This window comes from Rattus norvegicus, chromosome 3 (genome assembly GCF_036323735.1).
Source record: "Rattus norvegicus strain BN/NHsdMcwi chromosome 3, GRCr8, whole genome shotgun sequence".
Lineage (NCBI taxonomy): Eukaryota > Metazoa > Chordata > Mammalia > Rodentia > Muridae > Rattus > Rattus norvegicus.
The window spans coordinates 181,562,949-181,577,842 of NC_086021.1; the positions used below are offsets into that span (position 1 = coordinate 181,562,949).

Consider the following 14,894-nt stretch of genomic DNA (forward strand, 5'->3'; position numbering starts at 1 on the left):
CTGGGCGCAGGCGCACTGAGCTGTCGGAGCCCGGAAGTGGTGCACCAACGGCCTGTCCGATCTACGGCCGTTCTATCGCCCGCCGTGCTCTCCAAGGATCGGGCGTTTGCCGGTCACTCACAGTCCTTTGGATTCAAGGCTGTCGCGGAGGTGATCAGCTCGGAGAAGGTGAATGAGCGTCTCGAACGTGCCAGTGAGTAAGATGGCGAGAAGGGCAGGCTTGCGAGTGAGCGGGGACTTGCTCGGCGCTCGGCTGCATGCCCTTTGCACGTGCGCACTGAGTGTGCACTCAGAGCGATCGATCGGGCACGATTCGCGCCTCCATTTTTCTAGAAGAGAGCGGGAGACCGAGACCCTGATCAGCGGGTACGGGGTCGAGGGGTCGAAAGGGGACGGGATAGTGCGGTTGGCTAGGGTCTGTAGTGGATCACGTGAAGGACCGGGGCTAGCGGAGAGGATAGCGAGAGGCCGTTCGCCCCATGTCCGTGTCCTAGAGTTGCCCGGCCTGGCCTGCACCCCGGGTCTCAAAGGGCCTCGGTCCCGGTGGGTCCCTGCCTTGCGCCCTGAGCAGGAGTGGTCGCGCGGCTTCTCTCTGGGCCTCCTACATTCCCGGGTGTTAGCTTCCCGGGGTCAGGCTCCTCCTGTCTCGTGCCTCGGTGTCCAGTCCGCGAAGGATATAAATAGATCTATGCCCCATTGGAAGTTCAGTAGGGAGTTAAGTAAAGGCTCAACATCCTCCCCACCCCGTTTTCCTTAAATGTCGTGATAAAAGTTCTGGGCTCCGGAGTGTGCTGGCCCCTCCTCAACTTTTGGGGACTGACTTTAGCTTGAACGGGTGCCCTAGATTCTTCGAACTCATTTCACCCTATGTTGTATCCCAATGCCTTATGCAAGGGTAGATTTGTATACACTTATTTCTAATGTGCACGAATATATTGAATAGCTTCGTTTCGCGGTCGAATGCTAATTAGGTGCTTGACATCGTATCTGGCGGTAGGAACTGCCTGGTGTTATTGTTAAGGACTCTGGTCAGCACGATGCTGGGTGGCCTTGCTAGTCTTCTTATTTTAAATTGAACCTAGGGTATCTGTCAGCAAACACTTAACTCTTGGCTGTATCTCTAGGCTACCTTCTTGCTTGATGTCCCCAGACATCTATATTCAAGCATCTAACCACACATATACTTACCAAATTATCTACCCGGGTTGATTAAGAAACCATCATCTTCAGTTCTGTTTAATTTTCATGGACTGGTGAGCCTAGATCCTCCCAAATAAAACTTAAGAGCACAATGTTCAGATTTTTGCATTTCTTATTTGTTTTGATGGTAGTCATTTGTGTGTGTGTGTGTGTCTGTGTGTCTGTGTGTGTGATAGGGTCTCACTATGTAGTCCTGCCTGGCCTGTGACTACCTATGTAGACCAGGTTGGTCTCAAAATCACAGGGATCTCCTTGTCTCTTAGTCCCAAGTGCTGGGACTAAAGACGTGGGTGGGGCAGGCATTTGACACATTTAAGCAGTTTTACCTTAGGATCTTCCCAAAGCGTCGAACTTAGCTTATTTTTCATTTTGTGATCCTCCTTTGTTTTTTGGTTTGTTTTTTTTTTTGTTTGTTTTGTTTTTGTTTTTTCGGAGCTGGGGACCAAACCCAGGGCCTTGCGCTTGCTAGGCAAGTGCTCTACCACTGAGCCAAATCCCCAACCCCCTCCTTTGTTTTTTTATGATGTATTTGTGTGTTCGTGTACTGCCTCATCAAGTTGCATGATTATAATAATAAGCTCGGTTGCCTAGATTTACATTCCGGCTGGTGTGAAGTGGTCCAGGCATCCGACAAAACATAGCTATCAGCCTGTTGTGGGTGCCGCTGCTCACAGAAGAGTCAGGGGTAGCAGCAGAATAAAAGTTGCAGGTGGGTAGTTAGCAGCGAAGGACAAATGGTTGGGGATTCTAGCAGATCCATCAGTGACACTATTTGAAAAGTTTGATTAACCTCCAGTGACTTGGGTAACAGCTGAAGAACCTGAACTGAGAGAAGCAAGCAGACTGAGGTGTGTGCTTAGGCCTAGGAGGCGTGCCTCTGCCTTTCACCAGTGCTGGTTTTCCTTGCAGCAGTCAGGGGAACTGTCATCCTCTTGTGCAGAATGTACAGAACCAAAGTGGGCCTGAAGGACCGCCAGCAGCTCTACAAGCTGATCATCAGCCAGCTGCTCTATGACGGATACATTAGCATCGCCAATGGCCTCATCAACGAGATCAAGCCACAGTCGGTGTGTGCGCCCTCGGAGCAGCTCCTGCACCTCATCAAGCTAGGTAAAGCCTGGTGTGTTCACCCAGACCTCAGCACGAGGTTTGGCTTGCGCACTGGTCCAGGGCAGTTTCTGCAGTTACTCCTGTGTGCTGTCAGTGCCGGTGTGTGCGGAAGACAGTGGTGGGTACTGAAAGGGCGAGTGAAGACAGGGGATAAGCTGCTTCTCGGGCAGTCATACCCACATGCTGGGCACTCCCCTCGGGGCCCAGTTCAGGACTCTTGGCACACTGGCCCCTCGCCCCTCTAGTTATCCTGCCACCCCCGTGCTCCTTTGCTTGGTCACTCTGCCACAGCGCACCATTCCTTTCTTAACAGACAGTGTCGGAAGCTTGCCTTGTTCTTTGACTTAGTGCCACACATTCTTCACCTTCCTGCTCTGTACTCACCAGCTAGACCAGACCAGAATAGAATGTCTGTTGATCTCAGGATCGAGGGTTAACCTCTGATACCTGGCAAAATAATGAGCAAAGCATCCTGGGGCTCCAACTTCCTGCTACCTGCCCCAAAGATTCTCTCACACACACACACACACACACACACACACACGCACGCACACACACACACGCACACACACGCCTTAAGCAGCGCAGCCGCTGGGCCACTCCCTAACCTTACTAAATTCTATATTCTACCTTGGCTGTCTCTGCCTCCCCATCCCCACCTTCTCTCTCTTCCCTCAGTCAGGAATCCTAAAAGTCCCAACTCTGTCCTGCCCAGCCATTGGCTGCCAGCATCTTAGTGTCTTACAATTGGACACTCCTGTAAGCAGTTTTGGGGACCCAAATCAGCATAAGCCAAACCCACTACCGATACCTGCTTTACTGCCCCAGTCCCTGCAGGCACACATTACGCCCAGCAGTTACGGGAAGTCTGTTTTGTTTCAGATTCTTCCAGTCTGCTCCCTGCTCTCAGCAAGTGATCATCAGCACACGCACACAGTCAGGACACATGCGCGTAGTGAGAGGTGCTTTAAGACTTTAATCCTAGATAGTCTTAAAAGTGAAGGGGCTGGGGATTTAGCTCAGTGGTAGAGCGCTTGCCTAGCAACCGCAAGGCCCTGGGTTCGGTCCCCAGCTCCGGAAAAAAAAAAAAAAAGAAAAAGTGTAAGTGTTGGACTGGAGAGATGGCTCAGTGGTTAAGAGCACCGACTGCTCTTCCAGAGGTCCTGAGTTCAACTCCCAGCAACCACATGGTGGCTCACAACCATCTGTAATGGGATCTGATGCCCTGGTCTAACACACAGGATATATGCAGATAGAGCACACATATACATAAAATAAATAAGTGACCGTTTTTTTTTTAATATATGATGTTAAAGCAATATAATGTTGAAGACTCGTCCTAATGGGTTTTATTTTAAATTTTTAAACAACCAAGCAAGTCCCAAGTTACAGTTGAGGCCTGCTTTTGTTTTGAAAAGCAAGAATTTATGCATGGGCCGAGGCCACAAAAGTTCTTTGAGTGTTTTGATTTCTCCTGTCCCAGTCACCGTTATTGCTTACGTGACGTGTGAGGCTATGTTTGAATCCAGCCCGTTCTTGTTTGTTATGAAGGATGGCTTTTATTCTTTACTCTGTTTTGTTAGTCGTATGTTTGGGATTTTCCCGACACGTGTGCTGTAGTGGGTGCGCAGAAGGTGGAGGCCAGCACATCCCAGGACAAGAAGGGCACACAGTTTGTGAGCTGCCATGTGGATGCCGAGAACTGAGCTGGCTCCTGTGGAGGAGCAGCCAGTGCTCTTAACTGCCGGGCACCTCTCCAGCCTCTGGGTTGGGTTTTGGGGGGGTTATTTTTTATTTTATGTGTGTGTGTGTTTTGTCTACATGTATGTGCATATACCATATGTGTAACTGGTGCCCACCAAGGCTAGAAAAGGTCTCCTAGGACTGGTATGGATGGGTGGTTGTGAGTCACCATGTGGATGATGGGAACTGAACCAAGGGACAAGTACTCTGAACCCTTGAGCCATCTTTCCAGCCTCTTTGTTTTGTTTTGAAGACAAGGTTTCACTACATAGCCCTGGGTAGCCTGGAACTGAAATTATGTAGACCAGGCTGGCCTCTGCTCAGCCTGCCTCTGCCTCCCGTGAGTGTTGGGATTAAAGGGGGGCACCATCATACCCGGCTTTTGCTTGCAGTAGGATTCCATGTCTCCTCTCCTCTCCTCAGTATGTAAGTGAGGTGGGTCTTAAACTCAAAAATCCTCCTACCTCAGACTCCTAAATTCTGGCATCACGAGCTTCTGTCATAACACCAACAAACGTACTGTTCGTGAACTTCATTATACTTCAATTAAGCATGGCATTCTTTAGAAATATTTCACTCATGTGAGCAGTATAGCAACGCCCACCAAAGCTGCCACTGACTGGTCAGAGCCCCAAGGATGAGCAGTCAGGGCGTGAGGCATGGGGTTGTACTCAACACCACAAAATAAGCCAAGAGCCATTTGCATTGACCGCCTCGCCGCTGTTTTCACTGCATTTTGTTGTCGTGTTAAACATTGAATGGCTGTGGAAGTGTAAATTCCCTCTCCCAACTCACACACGGACAGGGCTCACGACCCATCCAGCACTTGGTGGTCATTTGGTCGTTGCTGGACGTCGTTTCACTTCCGCTCCAGAGCAGATCGTTGCATTTAGCAGGTTTTCTCATTCTCTTCATCTTGATTCCTTAGGGATGGAGAACGATGACACTGCAGTTCAGTATGCCATTGGTCGCTCTGACACGGTTGCCCCTGGCACAGGGATTGACCTGGAGTTTGATGCAGACGTCCAAACAATGTCACCCGAGGCTTCGGAGTATGAAACCTGTTATGTCACCTCCCACAAAGGCCCATGCCGAGTGGCCACCTACAGCAGAGATGGGCAGTTGATAGCCACAGGGTCTGCGGATGCTTCCATCAAGATACTGGACACAGAGAGGATGCTGGCCAAGAGCGCCATGCCCATCGAGGTACTGTTCCCACCCACTGCTGCTCCAGACAGCGCGGCTGTGGTCACCAGCTCGGGTTTGCCTGTGGGACTGTGGGCTTGGACTGAGTGCCTCTGTGCCTTGAGCATCTGTCGTTCCTTTTCTTGTTGGTCCAGGTCATGATGAATGAGACTGCACAACAGAACATGGAGAACCACCCAGTGATCCGAACTCTTTACGACCATGTGGATGAAGTCACGTGTCTCGCTTTTCACCCAACAGAACAGATCCTGGCCTCCGGCTCAAGGGATTATACTCTAAAATTGTTTGATTATTCCAAACCCTCTGCAAAAAGAGCCTTTAAATACATTCAGGTTAGATATACCGGGGAGCACGTTTTAGATACAGTATTTTATGGCTGTTTTCTTAGGTTCAGATATTTTTTCCAAGTGGTCTCAGTGATTAGCCCTATGTGACACTTAGATGCCATTGGTGTCAGGGTCACTGGCTGTCCTTTGCCTATGCAAGACTGCAGATGAGTTGGGTATGGTGGATCACACTGTGATCCCAACACTCAGGACTGTCACAAGTTCAAGGCCAACCTGCTGCATAATCAGTTCCTTGCCAGCTTGAGCCATAGAGAGAGACCCTGGCTCAAAGGGGGTTTGAGGATGGGTCACTTTTACAACACTGGGATCAAGCTCAGGACTGGGAAAAAAAAAACAACCAAAATGGGGGTGAGAGGTAGTGGTGGAAAGGGAGACAAAAGAAAACCCTGCCTTCCCTAAAAGTGCCTTTTAGCCACCGACGTGCTCAGTAAAAGTAACCTAGGCCTGGTCCTGGAAGCTTCTAGCCTCCATACAGCCTAATCCAGGCCCAGAATGCCTAGCCTCTGGTACGTACGGCCACATAAGCTCTCCCTCTCTGGCTGGCTGGTTCAGCGCCTCTCCATGCTGACTGACTCAACCTGGCTTCTCTTGATTGCTCCTGAACTGCGCTGCTTGGCTTCTTACTAACTAACTTTGGCAATCTGTTCTAATTTTCTGGTTCCTTCTTGTTCTCTCTTCACCCTGTCTCTCTAATAAGATTCTCCCCGTAAAACTGCCTTCTCTCTGTGCACTGCCCCCAAGTAGCTTTCCTGTTCTCTTCCCATGAACATTGGGCATCTCCTATCTCTGATACATTCTGTCAGATCCTTCTCTCATTCAGCACTTTGCCTGCCCCTCAATTAGACAGCACTTTCAAACATGGCTGCTTCCTTCTACAAACTAACTTTACCTTCCTTGTGTGGGATTAAAGGTGTGTGCTAAGGGTCTGTGTGTATTCCAGCCAGAGGAACTGCAGGCGCTAAGGTGAGCTGCGCCACAGCTGGAAACAGGTTCTCCCAGTAAAGAGCACAGTCTCGGGGTTCACGGTGTGATCAGCCTACAAAAGGACCAGGTGGGGTGTTGATCATCTGAGGAAAGCAGCACGTGTCCCCTGCCTGGTCTGTTGCAGAAATACTCATGGTTCAGAAGCAGCTTCTGACCCTCATCCTCTGGGTTTTCCTTAGAAGTCCCTAGAGCAGATTGCGGGAGCTTTTGTTCATCTTCTGTGGCTGTGTGAGCGGAGCTGCCTTAGTCCATTTGCAAGGCCATCTGATTTCACCCCGTGTTCATTTGCAAGTGAATTCCTGCCTGGTTTTAGGAATGTGTGATCAGTAACTAGTTCCAGAAAGAACCGGTTTGCTGCATCCCAGGAAGTGCGATTGTCGCTCTGCCCCTGCGCTCAGTCGTGCGTGTGCCTGACCCGTGCCTTGTCCGTGCTTCTGTCCGCAGGAAGCTGAGATGCTGCGCTCCATCTCGTTCCACCCTTCTGGAGACTTCATCCTGGTCGGGACCCAGCATCCCACGCTTCGCCTCTATGACATCAACACCTTCCAGTGTTTCGTCTCCTGCAATCCCCAAGACCAGCACACCGACGCCATCTGCTCTGTCAACTATAACCCTAGTGCCAACATGTACGTCACTGGCAGCAAGGACGGCTGCATCAAGCTGTGGGACGGCGTCTCCAATCGCTGCATCACAACCTTTGAGAAAGCTCACGACGGGGCAGAAGTCTGTTCTGCCATTTTCTCCAAGAATTCCAAGTACATCCTCTCAAGTGGAAAAGACTCTGTAGCTAAACTCTGGGAAATATCCACGGGACGGACACTGGTGAGGTACACAGGTGCGTGAGAAGGTGATGGTGGGTTTCTCGGGAATCACACTGTCGAGGGCGGAGATGCACTGGAGGAAAGGGGTTTGGGAATGGCTTTGGCCCACCCCGAGGCCAGTGTCCATATGTGAAGTAGACCCTCAGACGAGAAGACAAGCTCAGTTCCCCACTCGTTCCTGCTAGTTTATAGGTTGTAGGGATTGTGCCCGGGCTTTTTATGGTGATTGTTTGAGTTGGCCACGTGCAGCCCTGTGTTCAGGTCTGGGTACAGTGAGTGCTGACTCCTGCTGAGCTTAATCTGTTCCATAGCAGCTGAGAGTGGGGTTGGATAGAAAACCTGGGGTATCTCCCCTGCCTTCCTCCTGAAAGGTGTTTGTGGCTGACTCAGAGTGTACAGAAGACACCAGTGTCTAAGGAGCTGAGTTAGCGTCCTGGAGAGGGACATGGACGAGCTGGTGACATCCAGGCCACTAGGGTGCAGCACAGTTCCTCTGTGTGGCACAGGCTGCTTGCCACAGGGGCCACTTCTGTTATTTTACATGATGTCATTTTGGAAAACCTCTTAGAACCAAGTTCTGCTTGCCTGCAGAAGTGTTCAGAGCGAATGCCAGCTTTTAGTTTACAAGTGACACCCTTGCTTCCCAGGGGACAGCACGCCCAGACAGACATGCTCAAGAGTGAGGATGCTAGCAGCATAGGTTGCTTATTTGAGGAGGGCGTTGTAATTTTGCTTTTGTTTTCCAAAGGAACATACAGACACATCCCTTATTTCCTAATTCCTAAGTCAGCACCCTGACAGTCAGGGTGTGAGGGTTTCCCTTCTGGTTTTAAGACACACTTAGAAAGCAGAGTGTCCTTGCAATGGCGACAGAGGAAGGAACCGAGGAAGACGTTGGATGCGCCAAGGTCAGGGTGCACAGGGCAGTGGTCAGAGTCTGTAGATGGGGGCCGTCAGTGAAAAAGATGAGCCCAGTTTTACAGGGGGAAAAAGTCAAAATTTGCGGTATTTTGCAAGAGAAATTAAAGGGGACAGTTAGTTATCAAATGACTGGCCTTAAACTCTGTAAACTCTGGAAATAGAATTGGCAGTGTGTTTCTTGGCTCATCAAACTCTACAACTCGAGGGACTGTGTTTTATTGGAGAAAATTTGAAAAAGTCAGCCTTTTTACTGATGTGTCGTTTGGTAAATATTTCGGAAAGGTAATTGTCATGTCAAATGTTTAAATATATGTGTTTTGTCACAGTCTTAGAAAGGTAAGTACCTGTACATGCACACAGAATGGTATCTGTCGGCATCACTGAGAGTCACTGAAACAGGAATATACATGCAACTGCAGAAGCCAGAGTACTGCAGGGCATGGAGCGCTCTGCCCTGCACCCGTGGCCACATGCAGCCTTTGCAGAGAACCACTCATTTGTCGTATGTTTTAATCCTCAGCACCCTAAAGGGTAGACACTAGAGAGCTGAGAGAGGACCATCTACCCAAGGCCACAGCTCCTTAGGAGTGCACACCCCGCTAACCATGAAGGATGTGTCTTTGCTCTGTCGTCATGTTCCTCTTACTCTACAGCACGCTTGCTCCCAGTGAAAATAGTGTGTGATTTCTGGTTTCTTCAATTGGAAGTGTGTGTGTGTGTGCAGTGCGTGGGTATTTGGGAGGCCATCTACCAAAGTGCAGCCTCAGTAAGTCAGGGGATGCCCTGGCTGTCCTAGTCTTTTCTTTTTTTTCTTTTAAGATTGACTGACTGACTGACTGTTATGTAATGTACATGAGTACACTGCAGCTGTCTTCAGACACACCAGAAGAGGGCATTGGATCCCACTGCAGAGTTGTGGTTGCTGGAAATTGAACTCAAGACCTCTGGAAGAGCAGTCAGTGCTCTCAACCACTGAGCCATCTCTCCAGCCCTGTCTTAATCTTTTATGCATTGCTTTAAACATGAAGTGTCTGTTCACAGTCATGAAATGATAAGCCTTCCTTTTGAAAGGTGTGTGTTCATGCGGTTTGTCCCAGTAAGTCTGAATGTTAGGAGATAGCGATGTGTACCAAGGATTTCACACAGCGTTGTTCAGTGGCTACAGCTGTGTGCCCACAGCAAGAGAATCACTAGTGATGGCAGACAGGGCCAAGCACTGTGGGGTTGACCTCTGTCAGAGAGAAGTGGTGTGTCACAGGTCGGTGTTGGCCTGCACCAGAGTGAACAGGCCTAGGGTGCTAGGCCTGAAGGAGACTGTGGACATGGCGCTAGAGCACTGTGAGGGCGTGGGCTGCCCCTTTATCCACAGGCTAACTAACATGCTGGTTTATGTGACAGGCGCAGGGCTGAGTGGACGGCAAGTGCACCGGACACAGGCTGTGTTCAACCACACTGAGGACTATATTTTGCTGCCGGACGAAAGGACCATCAGCCTGTGCTGCTGGGACTCTAGGACAGCTGAGCGCAGGAACCTGCTGTCCCTGGGCCACAACAACATTGTGCGCTGCATAGTGCACTCCCCGACCAACCCTGGCTTCATGACGTGCAGCGACGACTTCCGAGCTCGGTTCTGGTACCGGAGGTCCACCACTGACTGAACTGGCCCCGCTCTGGGGTTCTTGTCTCAGGACTCTGCCCTCCTCCCTGTCCTGCCACCGGCTGCGGAAGTGAGCAACTTGCACCATCTGTGGCGGGTGTGTGGCCGCCCAGCTCCTGCCTTGGATTTGTGGTGGAAGCTCTTTTTTACCTTGGTGTAGAATCGTGGTGGGAAAAGTCGGAAACAGATCTGTGCAGCTGTCCTGTCACAGTGATTTTGGTGTGGTCTTCACCAGCTTAGCGAGTGCAGGGCTTGGCACGGCCTTCAACTCTCGTGCCTGGAGAAGGACAGAATATGGAAGTACTTCCTGGGCCTCGGGTCACACTTGTCTCCTCCTATGCTGTCCCTCCCCTTCTGTATTTTCTTTCCAGATGCATTTTGGCACACAAGGAGGGCCACATCTCTGAGGACCTGGGTCCCATGTGGAACCACCTTGCAGGGATCCCAGTCCCTTCCTGAGGTGACATCATCGTCCTGGTAATAAAGCTCAGATGCACAACCTCACTGTTCCTCCTCCTTCCCGTCAAATCAAACGAAGGCTCCTGGCCTCCCGTCTTCCATCCTGCAGCGTCCTCTGGGTACCAGCTGTACTTGCTGGTAGGATCCAGAACTGGCCTGCAAGCCCTGTGGAGCAGGAGCCAGCCTGGGCTACATTAGCCCCCTTTTCACACCTTAATCCCAGCTCTTGAGAGGCAGAGGCAGGTGGTTCTCTGTGAGATCCTAGCCTGGTCTAAATAGTGAGCTCCAGGGCAGCCAGGGCTACACAGTGAAGCCTTGTCTCAGAAAGAGGAGGGAATGATCCGATCTACTCAGTTCAAGCCACCAGAGCCCACTGTCCCCAGCCGAGGGTGCAGGAGGGTGCAGGGGCCTCACTCTTGGAAGGTTGCTGCAGCACCCACGTCTGGTACATTTTTCTCTCTTGAAGTGTTTGGGAAGCTGGCAGTATTCTCTCTGTGTTAAGTCCCATGTAGGCGGCCCAGCCCTGCATGACCCACTTACTAACAAAGTCTGCTTCCTGTTTCTCCTGAAGAGGAATCAGGAGCTGGGCAGAAGTACCTGGAAATGGTGTGAGGTCACCAATTAAGCAGTGACCAGGCCCCAGTAAGTCAGTCCCGAGTTGTGAGAACTTCGGCATAAAAGGTCTGTCCCAGCCTCACCACTGGGTTTATGGTTGTAGGCGTAAAGAGCTGTATTTCTGTCCGCAATAAGTGTTAACTGACACTTTTATTTTACATTCTGACTTTCAGGTATTTGATCCTGGCTACCCATAGGTTATAAGAAAGCTGATGGACAGGGACAGGGACAACCCGTTCTGTCTAGGCAAGCTTTGCTCTTCTTCCTCTAGAGTCCCTGTTGCTCTCTGGCTATGACACTACAGAGCAGACTTGTCACCTCTGTTCCCACCCACACTCCCAGCACAAGATGCCAGGGTGCTGCAGTCACTTGTGAATTAAAATGATGCCACTTCGTGCAGCCTCTGCTGGGCTGGTCTCAAGGGCCGGGAGTTTCAGGGCTGACAGGTGCAGGACGGAGATGCTCTTCTGTTTCCAAAACAGTTTCCTCCTCTCTCGCTGCCTTCCTCTCTCCTTCCTTTTAAAAGCCGCATTAACGTTTGAGCTGGTGTACATGTCGAGAGTATCACACAGACTCATTCTCCTCACAGAACATCCCGCTAATTGTACCACATAACACCCTGGCATTGAATGAAGAATTTATATCTGGTCAGGATAACCTTCTATGTTGTTTTTTAAAGATGTGATTTCTAAAATAAATTTTTTATATCACAGCAATGTAAAGGTAGTTTTTGTCTTTGGAGGTTGCCATGAGCCTTCCTATGCTTGAACGTCGGTGGTTCATAAGCCATGGCTGTGGATGGGGCATTCACAGCTGGGGGCGTAGTTTAGAAATTGAAGCGGAGTTCCCACAGGCTGTACTCTCCTACTCTGAGCAGAAAGGACCTGACCGGACTGATCCCTTTCTTTGGATCAATTCAAGAGAATTGTTTTCTGCCTTGCGTCTTGGTTTTCTTTAGAAAGCCAACAGGGAGAGTCTGGTCTCAGCTCTAGCAGACTTGATAGGTAGTGAAGTCGCTTGTGGGTGGGCCGCACTGCGCCCCCCTTGGCTGCTCAAAGAGCTGCTGCTCCAATCTCCGGCCAGCACTTGAGCAAGTGGAGTTGGTTTCCAAGCACTACGGTGTAAACGGGTGGTGGGAGGCTTTGCTGTCAGGGAGACCTGGGAAAGTTGACTAAGTAAGCCATTCTGAGACCCTTGCAAGGTCAAAAGTGAGCAGAATATAATTTTAAGTTCTAAATAGTGGAGCTAACAAAAAAGCAAGAGAATCCAGAGAGAAACAAACCAGGATTAGCAGTGTCAGAGCCGGCAGGGTTGCCATTTGGGGTCAGGTGACAGTTTCTGAGCAGAGCTAACACTGTGCCCCACAGAGTAGGTGTTGTGATTCAAACCCGAAGGAGAAAACAGAGGAAAGAGAAGATTAAGTTGTTTTGGTTTTAAGTCCCAGAAAGTAAGACTGAGCTCCGAGATGCCCCTCTAAACTCCATAAAAGCAAGTGTACAGAAATCTCCATGCTCTTGCACTGGCTTGGGACTTCAGGAAGAGCAGGAGGGTGGTGACACAGGGAAGGTCTCCAAGAGCCAGCCTGTGTGCGAGCTGTACCTCAAGCAGATACAGGTTAACACTGCCCAGAATGCTGAGAGAACCAAGTGGGGAACTAAAGCCATCCCCAAGAAGAAGCAGGCAAGTGCCTTGCAGAAGCCAGCCCAGATCTCTATGACAGCACTGAACCCTGTCCTCCGTAACAGGATTCGTGAGAACACAGGCCGCCATGGTGCCAGCCACTGAAGTCAGACCTGCAGAGTTAGAACTACCCACGTAGGCTGTACACATGCATGGAGTATATATTTACCCGTGGAGGAGAGGGCATTGCTTCTTCTAGAATGGGCATATGTGGGCATTGTGAGCCACCGGCCGTTGGTGCTGGGAGCCAACACTGAGTATCTGTGCTCTCGACAACTGAGCCATCGCTCCAGCCCTTTAATTCTGACTTGGTTTTAGTTTCTTTCTAAGGCGATCTTCATTCACAGCGTGACTATCTATGAATCCATTTTCCTGCCATTGGCATAACTTCCTTCGTCGTGATGACTGGGGGAAAAAATGCCCCTGTGCTCACACCACATTTCCTTAGTCGTCCTCTATTACTGGATGAGTAAGAGTTCCATGAAGGAGTTATCGTGGACAGAGACACAAGCGCCTCTGACATACTGACTTAGGGGACTTGGGGCAGATACTTGGAGTGCTAGCTGGGTCATGTGGGCGATCCATGTTTCCAGTTATTTGAGAAGCGCCGTACTGTCCTCAGTGGCTGGCCTAGTTATTTTTCTCTCCATGGCACAGAAGGGCTCCCTTTGTCACATCTGCCACTAGCAGTTGTCATTTGCTCTGATGGCTGCCATCTTGATTGGGCCGAGATCGGATCTCAGTGTACTTCCAATTCACATTTCTCTGACGGCGGCTGGCTGGTGGAACTGGACGTCTCCATGTTTATTGGCCACTTGTGTTTCATCCTCTAAGAAACTGTCTGTCCAGGAAGCCACAAAAGAGGGAACCCTTAAAAAGTGTGACAGAAATAATGTGGAGCTCTGCAGGGCTGCTGGCTGCTGGCTGCTGGCTGCTGGCTGCTGGATTGAAGGAGGGGGAGGAGCAAACCTCTGAGAGGCTGGGAACGCCCTAGTGAGCAAATAGAGAATGCGAGTGGATATGTGTTTCCTTTTCTTTTTCCCTTATTTTTATTTTTACTTTGTGTTGTGTGTGTGTGTGTGTGTGTGTGTGTGGTGGTGGGGTAGTCACAAGAGTCGAGGGGCAGGCACGGAAGGATTGGGAAGTGAATGGTTGGGGTGTGTGATGTGAAATTGCCAGAGAATCAGTAAGAATGTTGTTTTGGGGCGGGGGGAGCAATCTGTCCAGTTCTTTGATTTGGGTGGTTTGGCCCTTTATTTTGTTGTCGAGTTCTATGTATGAACTAAGTATCAGTCCCACCAGCAGAAGTTCAGCTAGCAGGTATCTTTTCTCGTGTGTGTGTGTGTGTGTGTGTGTGTGTGTGTGTGTGTGTGTGTGTGTGTCTTCTAAGGCTTGCCTGTCTTTGTCTCCTGAGAGCTGGCATATGTCAACACACCCATCTCTTGCCCCTTTCTGTAGGCTGAGATGACGGTCTCAACCCTCAACCTCTCCAGAGCTGGGATCACGGGCAGGTGCGATCTTATTAAGGGGCATCTCAAGTGTGTATTGAAGGCAGCAGTATAACCGAGCTGTGCTCGCCAGGGCCTGGGATGAGAGCTCTTGCCACCAAGCCTGGCATCTGAGAGAAGCAGCTCTTATATGTTGTCCTGACCTTCACATGCACACTATGGGACCTGTGGTCAGCTGTTACACACACACACACACACACACACACACACACACGCGCGCGCGCGCGCGCGCACACCAGTCTTGGGGTTTGTTCTGTTGCTGAAAAAAAAAAAAAAAAAAACAAACCACCATGACCAAAAGCAAGTTGGGGAGGAAACTATTCATCACCAAAGGAAGTCAGGACTGGAACTCATACAGGGTGGGAACCTGGAGGCAGGAGCTGATGCAGAGGCCACAGAGGGATGCTGCCTACCATTTTGCTTCCCCTGGCTTGCTCAGCCTGCTTCTTTATAAAAGCCAGGACCACCAGCCCAGGGATGGAACCACCCACAATGCCCTGAGCCCTCCTTCATCATCACTAATTGAGAAAATGCTTGATGGAGCTGGAGAGATGGCTTAGTGGTTAAGAGCACCGGATACTCTTCCAAAAATCCCAGATTCAATTCCCAGCACCCACATGACAGCTCACAACTGTCTGTTCCA

At 50.2% G+C, this 14,894-nt stretch overlaps 1 protein-coding gene across 9 annotated transcripts; it reads left to right on the forward strand.

The window, feature by feature from the left end:
- Nucleotides 1–4: 4 nt before the first annotated feature.
- Nucleotides 5–11,779, forward strand: Cstf1 (cleavage stimulation factor subunit 1). Of its 9 annotated transcripts, none has more exons than XM_006235683.5 (6): nucleotides 5–193; nucleotides 2,110–2,310; nucleotides 4,982–5,259; nucleotides 5,394–5,591; nucleotides 7,035–7,425; nucleotides 9,731–10,488. In XM_006235683.5, exons 2-6 carry the CDS (start codon nucleotides 2,142–2,144, stop codon nucleotides 9,988–9,990), a joined length of 1,296 nt encoding a protein of 431 aa, XP_006235745.1. In that variant the 5' UTR covers nucleotides 5–193; nucleotides 2,110–2,141; the 3' UTR covers nucleotides 9,991–10,488. The 9 variants fall into 9 exon arrangements, 8 of the variants coding, with proteins under 8 accessions (XP_006235745.1, NP_001402805.1, NP_001402806.1 ...); NM_001415876.1 differs by having other exon boundaries at nucleotides 7–193; nucleotides 2,113–2,310; nucleotides 9,731–11,779; NM_001415877.1 differs by having other exon boundaries at nucleotides 7–168; nucleotides 9,731–11,779.
- The last annotated feature ends 3,115 nt before the right edge of the window (nucleotides 11,780–14,894 follow it).

What these genes read in the sequence shown, in the direction of transcription:
- Cstf1 (XM_006235683.5), top strand. Translation starts at nt 2,142, where the DNA reads ATGTACAGAACCAAAGTGGGCCTGAAGGACCGCCAGCAGCTCTACAAG. An exon ending in GAGCCTTTAAATACATTCAG is followed by an intron (nt 5,592 to 7,034) that starts GTTAGATATACC and finishes TTCTGTCCGCAG; the next exon opens with GAAGCTGAGATGCTGCGCTC. An exon ending in GACACTGGTGAGGTACACAG is followed by an intron (nt 7,426 to 9,730) that starts GTGCGTGAGAAG and finishes TTTATGTGACAG; the next exon opens with GCGCAGGGCTGAGTGGACGG.